The sequence below is a fragment of the Fulmarus glacialis genome, unplaced genomic scaffold (genome assembly GCF_000690835.1).
Source record: "Fulmarus glacialis isolate BGI_N327 unplaced genomic scaffold, ASM69083v1 scaffold1396, whole genome shotgun sequence".
In the NCBI taxonomy this organism is placed as follows: Eukaryota; Metazoa; Chordata; class Aves; order Procellariiformes; family Procellariidae; genus Fulmarus; species Fulmarus glacialis.
The window spans coordinates 44,856-59,275 of record NW_009216046.1 but is presented as its reverse complement, the minus strand read 5'-3'; the positions used below and the strand labels follow the sequence as shown (position 1 = coordinate 59,275).

At 40.0% G+C, this 14,420-nt stretch overlaps 1 protein-coding gene across 1 annotated transcript in view; it reads left to right on the top strand.

Moving 5' to 3' along the window:
* The window catches only part of PTK2 (protein tyrosine kinase 2), a 72,601-nt gene that overhangs the window by 15,901 nt on the left and 42,280 nt on the right, over window positions 1-14,420 (top strand). Inside the window, exons 6-9 of the mRNA XM_009579134.1 lie at window positions 958-1,055; window positions 4,967-5,051; window positions 12,773-12,873; window positions 14,176-14,291. Coding sequence (XP_009577429.1) covers window positions 958-1,055; window positions 4,967-5,051; window positions 12,773-12,873; window positions 14,176-14,291 — 400 coding nt within the window. The remainder of the gene's footprint in view (window positions 1-957; window positions 1,056-4,966; window positions 5,052-12,772; window positions 12,874-14,175; window positions 14,292-14,420) is intronic.

Below are 14,420 nucleotides of genomic sequence, written 5' to 3'. Positions count from 1 at the left end.
TTATAGTTAAACCAGTTAGCTTCGGGATTTTAAAGAGGAAAATGCAGTACTTAAAAAAAGAAGTGAAAAAGGCATTTATCACTTTGTTATCCGGGTCTAGATGACATTATTTCTGTAGTGTTAATGAAGCAAAATCATCAGTCATGAAGTCCTAAGCTGGTTGATTATATTTTTTTCCTCTGAATAATACAAATAGAGGTGAAAACATATACTGTACATGCTTTTCTGCTATTGCTGAAATATTTTTCCATGTCTGCTAGAAATTAAATTGCAAATGAAGTAATTCAATTGCAATTGATTAAATGTTTTGCTGAAGTACTGAGCCATTTTTAGCAGTAATATTCTCAATCTATTAAACAGCGAACTTAACAAAATTGCATAAGTCCGCAAAACATATCAATTTTACTTCAATTACACACTGATAGAGCTGTAGTGCACTCAAAATTTTGCTCTTTCATTTTATCTTTATTTGCTATGTCCTTGTTTCTGTATTGTTTCTTGCAGTTACCTCTTTAAAAAGTCTCTGGGCTCATTTGATGGTTCCAAAATCTAAAATACCGCATAGTGGAGTTCTCTCAAACATGTAAAGGGATGTGTGCTAAGGCTGTTTTTAATACCATTAGTATTGCCCTGGGCTATTTGTGTTCTTTGTCTTTTACTAGCTATAATTAAGAAGGATTCAATTATGTCTATTGCATTGAAATAAATAATGCATAGTAGTTAGTTTAGCAAATTAGATTTCACAATTCCTTTTTCATTGCTTTGATTCAAACATTTGTTTAAGAGGATTCCACTGTGTGTATACAGCATTTGTATAGGTTGGTGTGCAGCAAATGTTAATCTTAGCTATTCGTATGTGAGACATTTGAGTGACTTACTTTGAGTTTCGTATCTTGTGGATTATTTCTTTGCCCTTCATCAGAAATTTGATATTTTAAGTGCATTATATTCTTATAGCCAGAGATTATGAAATTCAAAGGGAGAGAATTGAACTGGGGCGCTGCATTGGTGAAGGACAGTTTGGAGATGTACACCAAGGAGTTTACATGAGTCCGGTAAGCCTCACTTCTGAAATAAAAATAAACAAACAATAAAACCTTTCTAGTTAAAAAATAAAATAAAAAATAAATGTATTCCTTAGATGCCTTGATCTGAGTCTTCCGGAACAAATAAAAATTGACTTTGTAATTTATTTTTCAGAATAATCAGCAGGTAGAGAATATTTCCAATGTTTCAGATAAGTAGAAAACTAGCTCCAGAGTAGTTTCTCTGCTCCTATATCCCCATTTTTTTATAGATCGGGAAAGGAATGAAAAGAGCAAGTAAATTATTTGGGACTGTACTAAAGCCAGTCAGTGAGTCGGAATTAGAAGTCGTTGCTTTTAACCCCAACCATACACTTTCTTCTTTATTTTGAGTGTGTCCAACCATGGTAAGCACACGTCCCTTTGGCCATACTCCTCTATTCAACGTTCAGTGCTTTTCCGAAGTTTAAAACAGTATTTATGGGTGTTCAGCCTGACTTCAGTTTAGATTCAATGTTCCGTGCAGAAGCTGCCAACTGTGTCAGGATAACTTCTGTGCTGAAATACAGAGAAGAAATTTTAGTCTGTTATGCTGGAAGGGCAGTAGCCTACAGCAGAGGGACAATAATGTTAAACAAATGTGTCTGTTTCTCCAGTGAGCATCTCACTAAATCTCTCACAAAGAAGCTTGTATGTTAGTAAACTTTCTACTTTTTCCTGAAAGAAAAGATACAAAAAACTTGGGCACTGATCCAGCAAAACCCCAATGCACAAGAGTTACCTCGGTGAAACCAGTGAGGTTGGCGGGACTTGGGTAATTTAGGCTGGTGCTTAATGTGTTTTTCTGGACTGCAGCCTCAAAGATTAAGATTGCAATTTAAATGGATGAAAAATTAAGTTTGTGGAAAAAAGCAAGAGAAAGCTGGAAAATTATTTCATTTCAACCAATTTCAAGCTAATAATAAACTAATTAGAATCATAGAATCATAGAATCATTAAGGTTGGAAAAGACCTCTAAGATCATCAAGTCCAACCGTTAACCCAACACACCATGCCCACTAAACCATGTCCCTAAGCGCCTCATCTACACGTCTTTTAAATACCTCCAGGGATGGTGACTCCACCACTTCCCTGGGCAGCCTGTTCCAAGGCCTGACCACTCTTTCAGTGAAGAAGTTTTTCCTAATGTCCAGTCTAAACCTCCCTTGGCGCAACTTGAGGCCATTTCCTCTCGTCCTATCGCTTGTTACTTGGCAGAAGAGACCAACCCCCACCTCGCTACAACCTCCTTTCAGGTAGTTGTAGAGCGCGATGAGGTCTCCCCTCAGCCTCCTCTTCTCCAGGCTAAACAGCCCCAGTTCCCTCAGCCGCTTCTCATAAGACTTGTGCTCTAGACCCTTGCACATTTTACAATTGTGCAATTGTAAAATGAAGATCTATTTCTCATTTGAAGAAACTTAAGTGTCTGGATTTTCAATAGATGAAGTAATAATTCATGTGGACAACAATCTAGTTTTAACTTCAGAAACAGTATTTCCCAAAAACAGCTGGTTAGCATCCTGGGCTCAGTCGGTTAAATAAATAAATCTTTAATGCAGTATTTAAGTAAATAAAAAAGGATAAATGTTATATATTTCAGACAAGCTTGAAGTCTGTTCTGATACCTTCATTTAGAAAAGCAGTTCTGATATATTTTGCATTAAGGGAGATCCTTATTGTTCATTTGATCCTGTCAGGTTAACAGGAGTACTTGAGGAGTAGTGTTTCACTAAACTTCGGGCACAGTGGATAGATCTAGTGCTCTGTAAAACCACTTAAAGACCCCTTTTCTTATGGAGTCTTGTTTTGAAAATGCTGTCTCTCTCCATTCCTTTTCTTTTATTGGAAAACATATTTTATTCAGTCAACCTGTGTCTACTATAAGTTTTTTAAATGGCAATTTATTAATAAAATATAGTACATTTAAAACACTTGAAGGGCAAACAGAAAGGTATTAAATTTTAATGTACTAGTGACAGAGTGCAACTTAAACTTTTGGAATAAATCTTACAATAGATAGAAGTTTAGTTACAGTAACGTGATAGCGTTTCCATCCTTGTGTATAATTCAGCTCTCATGCAAAAATATAGGAGAGATTTCTGGCCTCTTGTTCTGCAAGCTCAAATTTGAATCTGAAAAATCTCATTTATCCCTGTTCATTGTACTTGTAAAGTTCTTATTCTAGTGACTGTGCAGCATCCACCTCTTCTTGAATGCTGCTTACTAACTCCAAACACTTCAAAAGTGTCATTTAAAATAGTGTTTGCTGCTCAGTACATGAACTGACTGTTGCCAGTCTGATATATCCTCACTGTTTTGTCTCCTTATCTGAAAACAAAAGATAAGCAAAACCCTGGTATCAGGCCTTTTTCTATATTTATTTTGCAAAATGTCTGGAGTCTTTGCTGGTTGCAGACACTGAAACTCTTCCTTTTGATGCTAATGTTAGTTATGAGATGTTTCAAAAACTCTTGCCTGTAACACCAGGAGAGGGATTGGTCTGGCTGGCCTCCAGAGGTCTCATCCAGTGCTGATTACTGAATCCTGATTTCAGACGGGAATACAATCATCTTAATTTACCACCAGTTTTTCGGTCAGTTTAGGCATGTTTAGGTATGACACAAGTTTTTAATCTGTGTTTTCCTGCAAAGTCAACTAGAAGAGCTATGTTGTGAGTAACTTAGAAAATAGACATTTAAGCCTGAAAAGTATAAATATTATTCTAATTCTGATAATGTTTGTGTGTAAAAATAGATTTAAAATAGAGCAAGCATGAGCAGACATAGAACATAACTGTGTGAATCTTCAGCTCTCACTGGCCTTAAAAACTAGGTGAGGACATATATCAACCGTGTAGCCTTTTGGGGAAAGGTTCATTTGTAATCTTCCCATTAAACAATGCACAATTCCCAATTTCCCAGTTGGAAGGAAGGCATATTAGTCCTTCAGCAGGCCTATACCTAATGTAGAAGCTTAATTTTAAAACACTTCAGCTTCTTCCAACCCATTAAGAACTTGTATGAGTGACATCAGAGCACTGCATGTTACCGTGGGGTTACACTGTGTTGTAAAAATACCATTTTCTAAGTTGTGGCATTTTGAATACTAGTGAAGCTTGAACACCTAAAGCTTCTTCTCAGGAGAAAACGCTTGCAGCTTCTCTGGGCTGTCTGTAATTTATGGAAAGGGTATTTGTAAAACACACCAAAGCAAGAGAAGATGAAAGATGCCGCCTGAACCAAGAGGCCTCCTTTGGGCTGTCTCAGTGGTTCTTATTTTTCAGTATTCAGAGGATAAGTAATCAGATGGTAAAATCTGTTTCTGATTTTGAATACATGTGTTCTCTTTAACTCAGTTTTAAGCCCTTGATATAACTGATTGTGAAGCTAATATGTAAAATCTTTGTTTTACTTTCCTTTGTAGTTTGAGTTCAAAATTATAGCCAGTCTTTGCTGTGCAAGAGCCACAAAAAGTCCTTTATTTGGCTTTCCAGGTTGCTTGCTTGCGTAGGCCAAGTGTGTTTTTTAGGCATATATCTACTTTTTTCCTCTGCTTTTGCTAAATACTGTCAAGAGTTTACCATCCTCAATAACGCAAAAAGTTTACAGTACTATTCAGTTAAACTTAGTATCTTTTGTTATAATTTTTTGTACAATTTAACGTAGTTTAAAACAGATTAAATATTTCCTAGGCGCATTAGATGTAAATGTTGTACGCTGGGTGTCTTGACTATAATAATATTTTAATATAGAAGCTTTCAAAATGTAATTTCTTAACTAAAGATATTTTCGTTAATAGTAATTTTCTCTAAAGCAGTTTTGCTAGAATTTTAAAGGACTTAGCTTTTGGTGGACTGTATTTGGTGGGCTGTATTTGAGTTATTTCTCAATAATGTCTTTCAGGAAAATCCAGCTATGGCCGTTGCAATCAAAACATGTAAAAACTGCACCTCAGACAGCGTTAGAGAAAAATTCTTACAAGAAGCCTGTGAGTATTAAAATACTTCTTTTGGGGTAGCTTCTGTAACTGGTTCTTGCAAAGACTGCAGCCATCTGTGCCAGAAACTTCTGATGCTCATGTAAATCTTTTATTAATATATAGCATGACCTTTTCCTCTCCTGCAATATGTGCCAGGAAGACTGCTTTACATCCTTGCATTGCCAATGTATATGATTATGTATTATAGATATATTTCAATATTATATATTGATTTTCTAAATTGAACACTTATGTCTGACTCCTGTAAGGCTTCAGAACCAGTTTTGGAATATTAGAGATCTGATCCTCTTTTTCCTTCTTTCTCCTTAATGAATTTAAAAAAACATAACACTTGTTTCAGTGTATTACTTCAAAAGGTCACGTGGTTGTTAACAAAGTTGCTAAAAATGTTATGTCTAAGAGAGGTCTGTTTTGAAAATTCAGAATTAAAATTATGATGGAATAAACCAATTTTCTAAATAATTGCCCACAAGTATTGCATTCCCCAAACGGTACATTTCATTCATGGAGGAAGGCTTTTTGTTGAGATGAATACAGAAAACTTCTATAAGAATGTTGTAGTTACTGATTTCTCTGCTGTTTGGTTTTGTAAGAAAATTAAGATATGAGATTTAGGCCTGAATTTTTGCCTATTATCCTCTGCTATTGTATATCTCTAAACCTCATAAAGGTATTGTATTATATCAATAAATTATTAGGTTATGGCCAGATGTTACAGTATACTTTTATTCACTATTCCTTTGTTCAAGGATTTTTTGCTAATTGTTCAGAAAATGTGTGTTCATAGCTAATGGCTTCTTATTTTTGGATGTCAGATTTTTCTTAAATTACTATAATTTTTTCCATTACATTTCTACCTGTTGGAAAAGTAAATACTGTTGCTTATAGTAATAACTTAGCAGTCAAAGGTAGGCTGCTGTCTCTTAACAATGTAGAAAATAATTGCTCATTGAATGCTCCTTATTATGCTTTGAGCTTGACGGATTAGGAAATGCCAACGTAGTAGACAGATAAATAGTGCTTTTCAATTTTGATTTAATAGTTTTGCCATTTCTTCTTTCTTTTTTTTTGTTTTAATTCTCATCTGTTACCTTTCTCTTGTTTGCGTTCAGATTGCAAATGCTCTCAGAAGATACTGCCTCTTAATTTTAAGAGCACTCTTCAAAAGGCCCAGGTCCAGCATCTGGAGGGGCAGAATTGGTTATTTCACTGAATTAAGACCTTTATTTCCTAATATGTTATTTTAATAGTAGGAATATTAAAGTATTTTGGGGTTTTAGTTGTTTGCTTGTGATGGAGTTTTCAATGCTAAAACGATTTAGTATTGATTCTTCCAAGGAGGAACACCTCAGTATAAAAAATAGATGAAAGAAAATATTTTTACAAGCAGCATCTGTCTCTTCATTCCTGTCAGCTTTTGCGTAGCACTGCATTACTATTAATGCATTTGTATATGCTAAAATACAAACCACCTGGTTTGGGGAGATTTTTATTGATCTTCCACTGGCTTTGGTAAATTGCTCCTTTCTGCAAGTAGTTCATTGCTGTAGAAGCTGGATGGCAAAATGATGTAATAACTCTATTACCTTTCTGAATTTGTGAGCTTGTCAGCTAACATTGATTGAATTAATCTCTGGGAAGTACTTTCCAATGATGGAGTTTTTATGTTTAAAACTGGTAAGACCATATGATATAAAACTATTCGTGTTAATAGCCTTTCCATTGCTTTGATAATTAAAATTGTATTCCTGCTTCATTTTTACATTAATGAAGAAGCGTTTCCGTGTTGTAAGATTGTAAATTGCATTGAGTTAGATTAGCACAAGAGAACCCTAAAGCTAAATAATTGGGGTTTGTTTGGAATATACAGTTTGTTTACCAAGATTTTAATACTAACATTGGGTTCAGATAAATAGTTTAGCAATGCATACTTTTTCGAGGTGTCAGAAATAGCTTCCTTCTCTGGAATTCCGTTTACTTCAAAGGGGGAGAGGGGAATTGAATGATTTAGGAATCTAGCTTCAAGTCTGTGTAGTATTTTAGCAGTTGTTACTGCCCATTTGACATTTCACCACATTATTTATTCCTTTTTATTAATGCGTTAAGCTATGTCATTGATAGGGATGTTTGTTTTACTGATTTTTTTTTTCTGTATTATTCATAACACACAAATATTTTAAAGAATATGTTATCTTAAGTTTGCCCATATAAGTTTCTTTGCAGGAAAATACATTATTGAACCATTATACATTAGGTCTTATAAACATCATTGTCCAAGGATTTTTCTTGGAGTTTGTGGTGTTGCAAGATGTGTTGATTATACGGCTGCTGTGTACCAGTGGGCAGCAGTAGAATTCAGAGCTCATCAGAACAGGAATCCAAAAACAGCTGCTGGTTTTAGCTTGTGATTAATTAAAAGCCAAAAGATAGCGTTTTTTATTCTTGTCCAGTTTTAGGCGAACTGAAGCAGACGTTCCAGTTTGATAATTACCATATATATCTGTTGACACTACAAACTGTAAATGTAAAAGAGATACTACTTCCAAGATTAAATTAAGGCTATTTGTCAAGATTAAATTAAGGATGTTTGTCATGCGTACGTTGGACTAGAAAAACTTAATCAGAGGACTGAAGTTTCATTTAACCTACCCAATACACCTCGCCAAAACATTAATAAGCATTGAGTCGGTCGCTGAGGCGAGCAGCTCCAGTGCCGGCACGGTCGGCAGCGGAGCGCTCTAGCATGGTGCACAGAGGGGTTTCCTGAACCTGGGGAAACCTCAGGGGAGCCGAGACCGCCAGGAGCCCGCAGCTCGCGCCACAACGGCTGAGGAGACCTGGGCGGGGCCAGGAGCAACGGCAGGAGATTTAAACGCGGTGTAACCGCCACTAGCCCTTAGTTGCCGAGGTGAGCAGCTTCGTGCCGACACGTTCCACAGCGGGGCGGAGGGTCACGGTGTACAGGGGCGTTTCCTCAAACAGGGCAATGCCCAGGGTCATGGAGGGAGCCACGAGGAGCTATCAGCTGTCATGAGAGCGGCTGACGAGGCTTGGGCAGGGCCAGGAGCAACCTCGGCCAACCCCCGCATCTGTAAAAGGCAGCCCCCAGGGAGCACTAGTGACCAGGGTGGGCAAACAGGGCGTGGTGCGGGAGTTTGCATGGGAGGGTGCACAGGGAGGGTGGCCTCCGGCAAATGGGCTGTTTTCTTCTGGGAGCCAGACAGAGGTAGCAAACAAAATGGTTTCCACCCGCTGCAACTGCAAATCTGTGACGGAAACCCAGGTGGAAGTGATAAAAGCTCCCTATGTGGACACCTACCCAGACTGACCCCCCCAAGAACTGAAAGAGCTGCCCAGACCCAAAGTTGCATGAAACTCCAGAACCTGGAAGTCCCCCTAGGGTCCAAAGGCAGAGGTGGATGTCATGGGTGCAGGCGAGCCCAGCTGGAGGAACTCTTAAAGCAAGTGGCCGTGTCACAAGAGGAGCTTAACAGGTAGCGCAGTATCCGGACATCTGAGCAAGAGATCGATGTGTGGTATTGTGCACTGTCACAAGCTGAGCGACAGCCCTGCCTTCAGACTTTGCAAAGGGAAGGTAAGCTTGTTTTCAACCCTGAGGTGACAGACTGAACCAACTCATGAGACAAAGGAGACTGGACTCTCGTCTCTGCTCGGGGCAGGAGGAGGAATATTCCCCTTCCCCCTGAAGTGCCCCTGCGTAGTAGGTACGATGCCCTGGGGCTGGAGAATGAAGCGAGAGTAGCGGGCAAGACTCGGGGAAGGCCAACTGTGCAAAGTTGGTCCAGCCACCCCCCCACATTAGAACCGGTGCCAGCAGAAAAGTATGTAGGGTGTTAGTAATTGGAGACTCCTTGCTGAGAGGCACCAAAGTGCCCATTTGTTGCCCAGACTATCTCTAGAAAAGATTGCTGCCTGCTGGGAGATCGCATCCATGATGTCACAGAGAGGCTGCTGAGCCTGGTAAAGCCTGTGGACTATCACCTGATCCTACTATTCCAAGTAGGGTCAAATGATGCTGCAACGGGGCGACTCAGAAATAATCAAAAGAGACTTCATGTCCCTCGGAACGATATTAAAAGGATCGGGAGCATAGGTGGTGTTCTTCCCTATCCTCCCAGTTGGAGAAGGGGATTCGAGAAAAAGGAGACAAATTGAACAGGTGAATGACTGGCTGCATAGTTGGTGCCATGCTCAAGGTCTTGGCTTCTACGATCTTGGACATACCTTTGAGAAACCAGGCCTGTTGACAGCTGACAGGGCTCAAGTGACCAAGTGGGCAAGGGTGTCCTGACCATTAAGCTGGCTGGACTTATAAACAGAGCTTCAAACTAGATGTAGTGGTAGAAGGGGATGGTGTTCTAAGCACTCCAGAAGAACCCGGGGCTGCTGAAGCATTAGGAAGCAACAGGGACACACCTGTGAATTGCCTCAAGGGAATTAGGGCAAGCTCCTCTAAAAAGGAGATGTGGCCCAGCTGAAGTGCCTCTATACCAATGCATACAGCGTGGGAAACAAACAGGAGGAGCTGGTAGCCGCTGCCCAGATGGAAAACTACGACCTGATTGCTATCACAGAAACTTGGTGGGATGAATTGCACGATTGGAGTGCTGTGATTAACAGCTATAAACTCTTCAGAAGGGACAGGCAAGGAGGGAGAGGTGAGGGAGTTGCACTCTATGCCAAAAACGGGATTGATTGCACAGAGCTATCTTTGAAGAACAGAAAATGCACAGGTGGAGCACTTATGGCTGAAAATTGGAGACCAAGCCAACAAAGGAAACTTTGTGGTTGGTGTCTACTACAGGTCATTCAATCAAGAAGAGGAGGTTGATGACTCGCAGGTCCTGTTCCTGATAGGGGACTTCAACCACCCAGACATCTGCTGGAAAAGAGGCACAGTGAACTGCAAGCAGCCCAGGAAACTACTGGAGTGCGTTGAGGACAACTTCCTGGTACAGATGATGGAGAGTCCGACCAGAGGAGAGGCACTGCTGGACCTATTGGTCACTAATGCAGAAGAACTTAGTGGAGAGGTCAAGATTGGAGATAGCTTCGGCTGCAGTGATCATGCCCTGGTGGAATTCTCAATCTTGAGAATGGGTAAAAAGTGGAGTCAGGACACTAAACCTCAGAAGGGCAAACTTTTGGCTGTTTAGGGCACTACTGCATGCCATCCCTTGGGAAACTGCCCTCAGAGGCGAAGGAATGAACGAGAGCTGAGAGATATTTAAAGACATTTTTCTTAGGGCGCAAGAACTCTCAATCCCAATGTGCAAGAAGTCAGGCAGGGGAGGCAGGAGGCCAGCTTGGCTAAGTCAAGACCTCTTAGCCAAACTAAAACACAAAACCAAAATGCATAGGCAGTGAAGGCGGGGAGATTATAGGGATATGGCATGGCCTGAGAGTGCAGGATGAGGATCAGGAAAGCCAAAGCACAGCTGGAGCTGAACTTGACTGGGGACGTGAAAAATAACAAGAAGGATTTCTTCGGGTACGTAGGACAAAAAAGGAAGATGAAAGAAACTGTACTCCCTGATAACCAAAATGGGAGACCTGGCTACAACTAACACGGAGAAGGCTGAGGTACTCAACAACTTTTTTGCCTCAGTCTTCAGCAGAAAGTGCTCTAGCCACACTGCCCAATTCACAGAATCCAAAGGCAGGGATTGGGAGAATTAAGTATTGCCCACCGTAGGAGAAGATCAGGTTCGAGTGCACAAGTCCATGGGACCTGATGAGATACATCTGAGGGTCCTGAAGGAACTGGCAGATGAAGTTGCTAAGCCACTATATTTGAAATGTAATGGCAGACTGGTAAAGTTCCCAGTGACTGGAAAAGGGGAAACATAATCCCCATCTTTAAAAAAGAGAAAAAAGGAAGACCTGGGGAACTACAGGCCAGTCAGTCTCACCTCTGTGCCTGGCAAGATCATGGAGCAGGAGCTGTGCTAAGTCGTGGAAAACAGAGGTGATTGGTAACAGCCAACATGGCTTCACTGTGGGCAAATCGTGCCTGATAAATTTGGTGGCCTTCTACAATGGGATTACAGCATTGGTCGATAAAGAAAGAGCGACTGATGCCATCTACCTAGACTTGCCATAGCATTTGATACTGTCCTGCACAACGTCTTTGTCTCTAAAATAGACATGGATTTGAAGGGTGGACCACTTGGTGGATAAGGAATTGGCTGGATGGTAGCACTCAAAGAATTGCGGTCAACGGCTCAATGTCCAGGTGGAGAGCAGTAACAGAGTGGTGTCCCTCAGGGGTCTGTATTGGAACTATAGAATCATAGAATCATTCAGGTTGGAAAAGACCCTTAAGATCATCAAGTCCAACTGTAAACATAACACTGCCAAGTCCACCACTAAACCATGTACCTAAGCGCCACGTCTACACATCTTTTAAATACCTCCAGGGATGATGACTCAACCAGTTCCCTGGGCAGCCTGTTTCAAGGCTTGACCATTCTTTCAGTAAAGAAATTTTTCCTGATATCCAATCTAAACCTCCCCTGGTGCAACTTGAGGCCGTTTCCTCTCATCCTGTCGCTTGTTACCTGGGAAAAGAGACTGACAATCACCTGAGGTGATTCTCCCTCTCTCCTTGGCTCTTGTGAGACCCCACCTGGACTACTGTATTCAGCTCTGGGGCCCCCAGCAAAAGAAAGACATGGACCTGCTCAAGCAGGAGAGAAGGGCCACGAAGATGATTGGGGGCTGGAGCACCTCCCCCATGAGGACAGACTGAGAAAGTTGGGGTTGTTTAGCCTAGAGAAGAGAAGGCTCCAGAGAGACCTTATAGCAGCCTTCCAGTACTTAAAGGGGGCCTACAGGAAAGATGGGGAGGGACTCTTTATCAGGCAGTGCAGTGATAGGACGAGGGGTAGCGGTTTTAAACTGAAAAAGGGTAGATTTAGATTAGATATTAGGAAGCAATTCTTTACTGTGAGGGTGGTGAGACAGTGGAAGAAGTTGCCCAGAGAAGTTGTGGATGCCCCCTCCCTGGAAGTGTTCAAGGCCAGGTTGGATGGGGCTTTGAGCAACCTGATTTAGTGGAAGGTGTCCCTACCCATGGCAGGGGGGTTGGAACCAGATGATCTTTAAGGTCCCTTCCAACCCAAACCATTCTATGATTCTATGATTTGTATGTCTTACTGCATAAAATATATTGTGAATGCACTGCTGAGACTCAAAAGTTAATTAAGTCCATGGAAAATAAAATGAGATGTGAACGTAATCATTAAATGAGATTTTTGCCTATGTCATAAACTGACACACATTTTTTTTTCCCCAGACATTGAATTATACGTGCTGTTTTTTCCTTCCTCCTCTTCCAGTAGAAAGGCACAGGTTAATTGGTCATGCACTGGATTAATAGGTCATTAGCTTAGCTTCTGTTATGCTCAACCAGGGCAGAAGAGCCAGGGAGCCTGACTTGACTTGCACCTTCCACAGCAGTTTACTTTTTGTGAATGGAGAATAGTACCACTAAAGCAAGCAGTGTTTCATACTGCCCGCAGCAAATTAAATGACCAGCCATTGCTTGCAAGCAGTTGTTTCAAGTCCTGCAGAATTGTGATTATATTTTCTGGTCATAGACTAAATGCTTCTTAACTGACTTTTTTATTTTGATTTAAAAAAAAAAGGTTTTATGTAACACACCAACTTGTTTCTTTTCCTTTTAGTAACAATGCGTCAGTTTGATCATCCTCACATTGTGAAGCTCATTGGAGTTATTACAGAAAACCCTGTTTGGATAATCATGGAGCTCTGTACACTTGGAGAGGTATGAAAAATCCTCATGCAACTTTTTAAAAGAGAGAAAATGGTTTTCTCTCTTTTAGCTCACAGATACCTTTACAAAAGACTGAAAAAATCACTTCTCGGTACTAATGCAAAGGCACTCTCCTCAAACATGATATCATACTTGTTTGTAGAGTTATGGACTCAGAAACAGGAGTGGCAGAATTTGACCTAACTCCTCCACTGAGGGAACTGCATCAGCTCATACCAAAGTGATTAGTCACAGTTTTCAGAGAACTTCAATTGCTGTTCCAGAGTGAGAGCATGACCTGTGTCAAGATGATGATAATGCAATATCATTTAAACAGCATTTGCAAACGTATCTTCTAGAAGTGAAATTACGTGGTACATCTTTTATTCTTCCTGAGTAATACTGCGTTTTCCCTTGGAACACTGAATTTCTTAGGGTTTTTTTCTGTACAGTCTCTGCAGCAGAGACCCTAGGTAGACTTTCCTCATTATTACGTCTTTTGGATGAATAGTTTAAACAAAACTAGATCTCAGTTTTTATAATAGATGTGTTTTCTTTGAGCTTCACGTTTCTGAAAATGTGAGCTGAAGTGATATTTCATACTGCATTGTAAGATAGTCATTGTAATTATCAAACTGCAATATGTTGTCCAAGAAAAAAAAAAGGCAGAAAAAGCTGTAGTGGAGAGGTAACTTTCTGTCAAAAAATGACAGATTTCCTTTCCAGTGCCCAAATCACTTTTCAAAGCCTTGTTTTAATTTATAAGGAGACTCTAGTGCCACATTCCATTAGGTCCTAACTGCCTTATACTAGGAATATAGCTTATAAAAATTGTGCATTGATATTTGCTACTCTGAGTTAAATCCAGTTGTTTTAGCAAATGTAGATTAAAATTAATGCTTCCAAAACAATACTGATCTAATCAGTGTTTGGATTGCCATGTACTGTTTTGTTCTGAAATTATTTAGGCCAAAAATGTGTGCACTTCTCAAGGGGAGAATGCATAAAAAGTCCAGGAGTGCTTTACTCTGGAACAGCTGCAGCGTATGCTCTCAGTCTTCAAAAGGAACCTGAAAGGAATGCACAAAATTTATTTTTTGTTTGGCTAACAGTTTTCATGTAGAAAAAACTGCTTGAAATTAACCCAGAGTCAAATTTCTTCATGGCAAGTGATTTTCCTTTCTCATCCAGTCTTAAGAGAAAGGATGCCCATTGATTCTCATGTAAACTTCACAATTTGAGATAAGCCGTGTTCAAATTAGTTATTTTTTTGTCCTAACTTCTTTCTTCTTTTCTCCTTCTTTGTGCAAAAAGTTGAGATCGTTTTTGCAAGTAAGAAAATACAGCTTGGATCTGGCCTCTCTGATACTCTACGCTTACCAGCTTAGCACAGCACTTGCCTACTTAGAGAGCAAAAGATTTGTACATAGGTAAGATTTTATACATATATATGTGTATGTGTCTACTTTTATATGTAACTACTTGAAATTTTAAGGAATACGAGGTGTCCTAGATTACCAGATTTTTGAGTGGCAGTATTCTGGCTATTAGATACACTT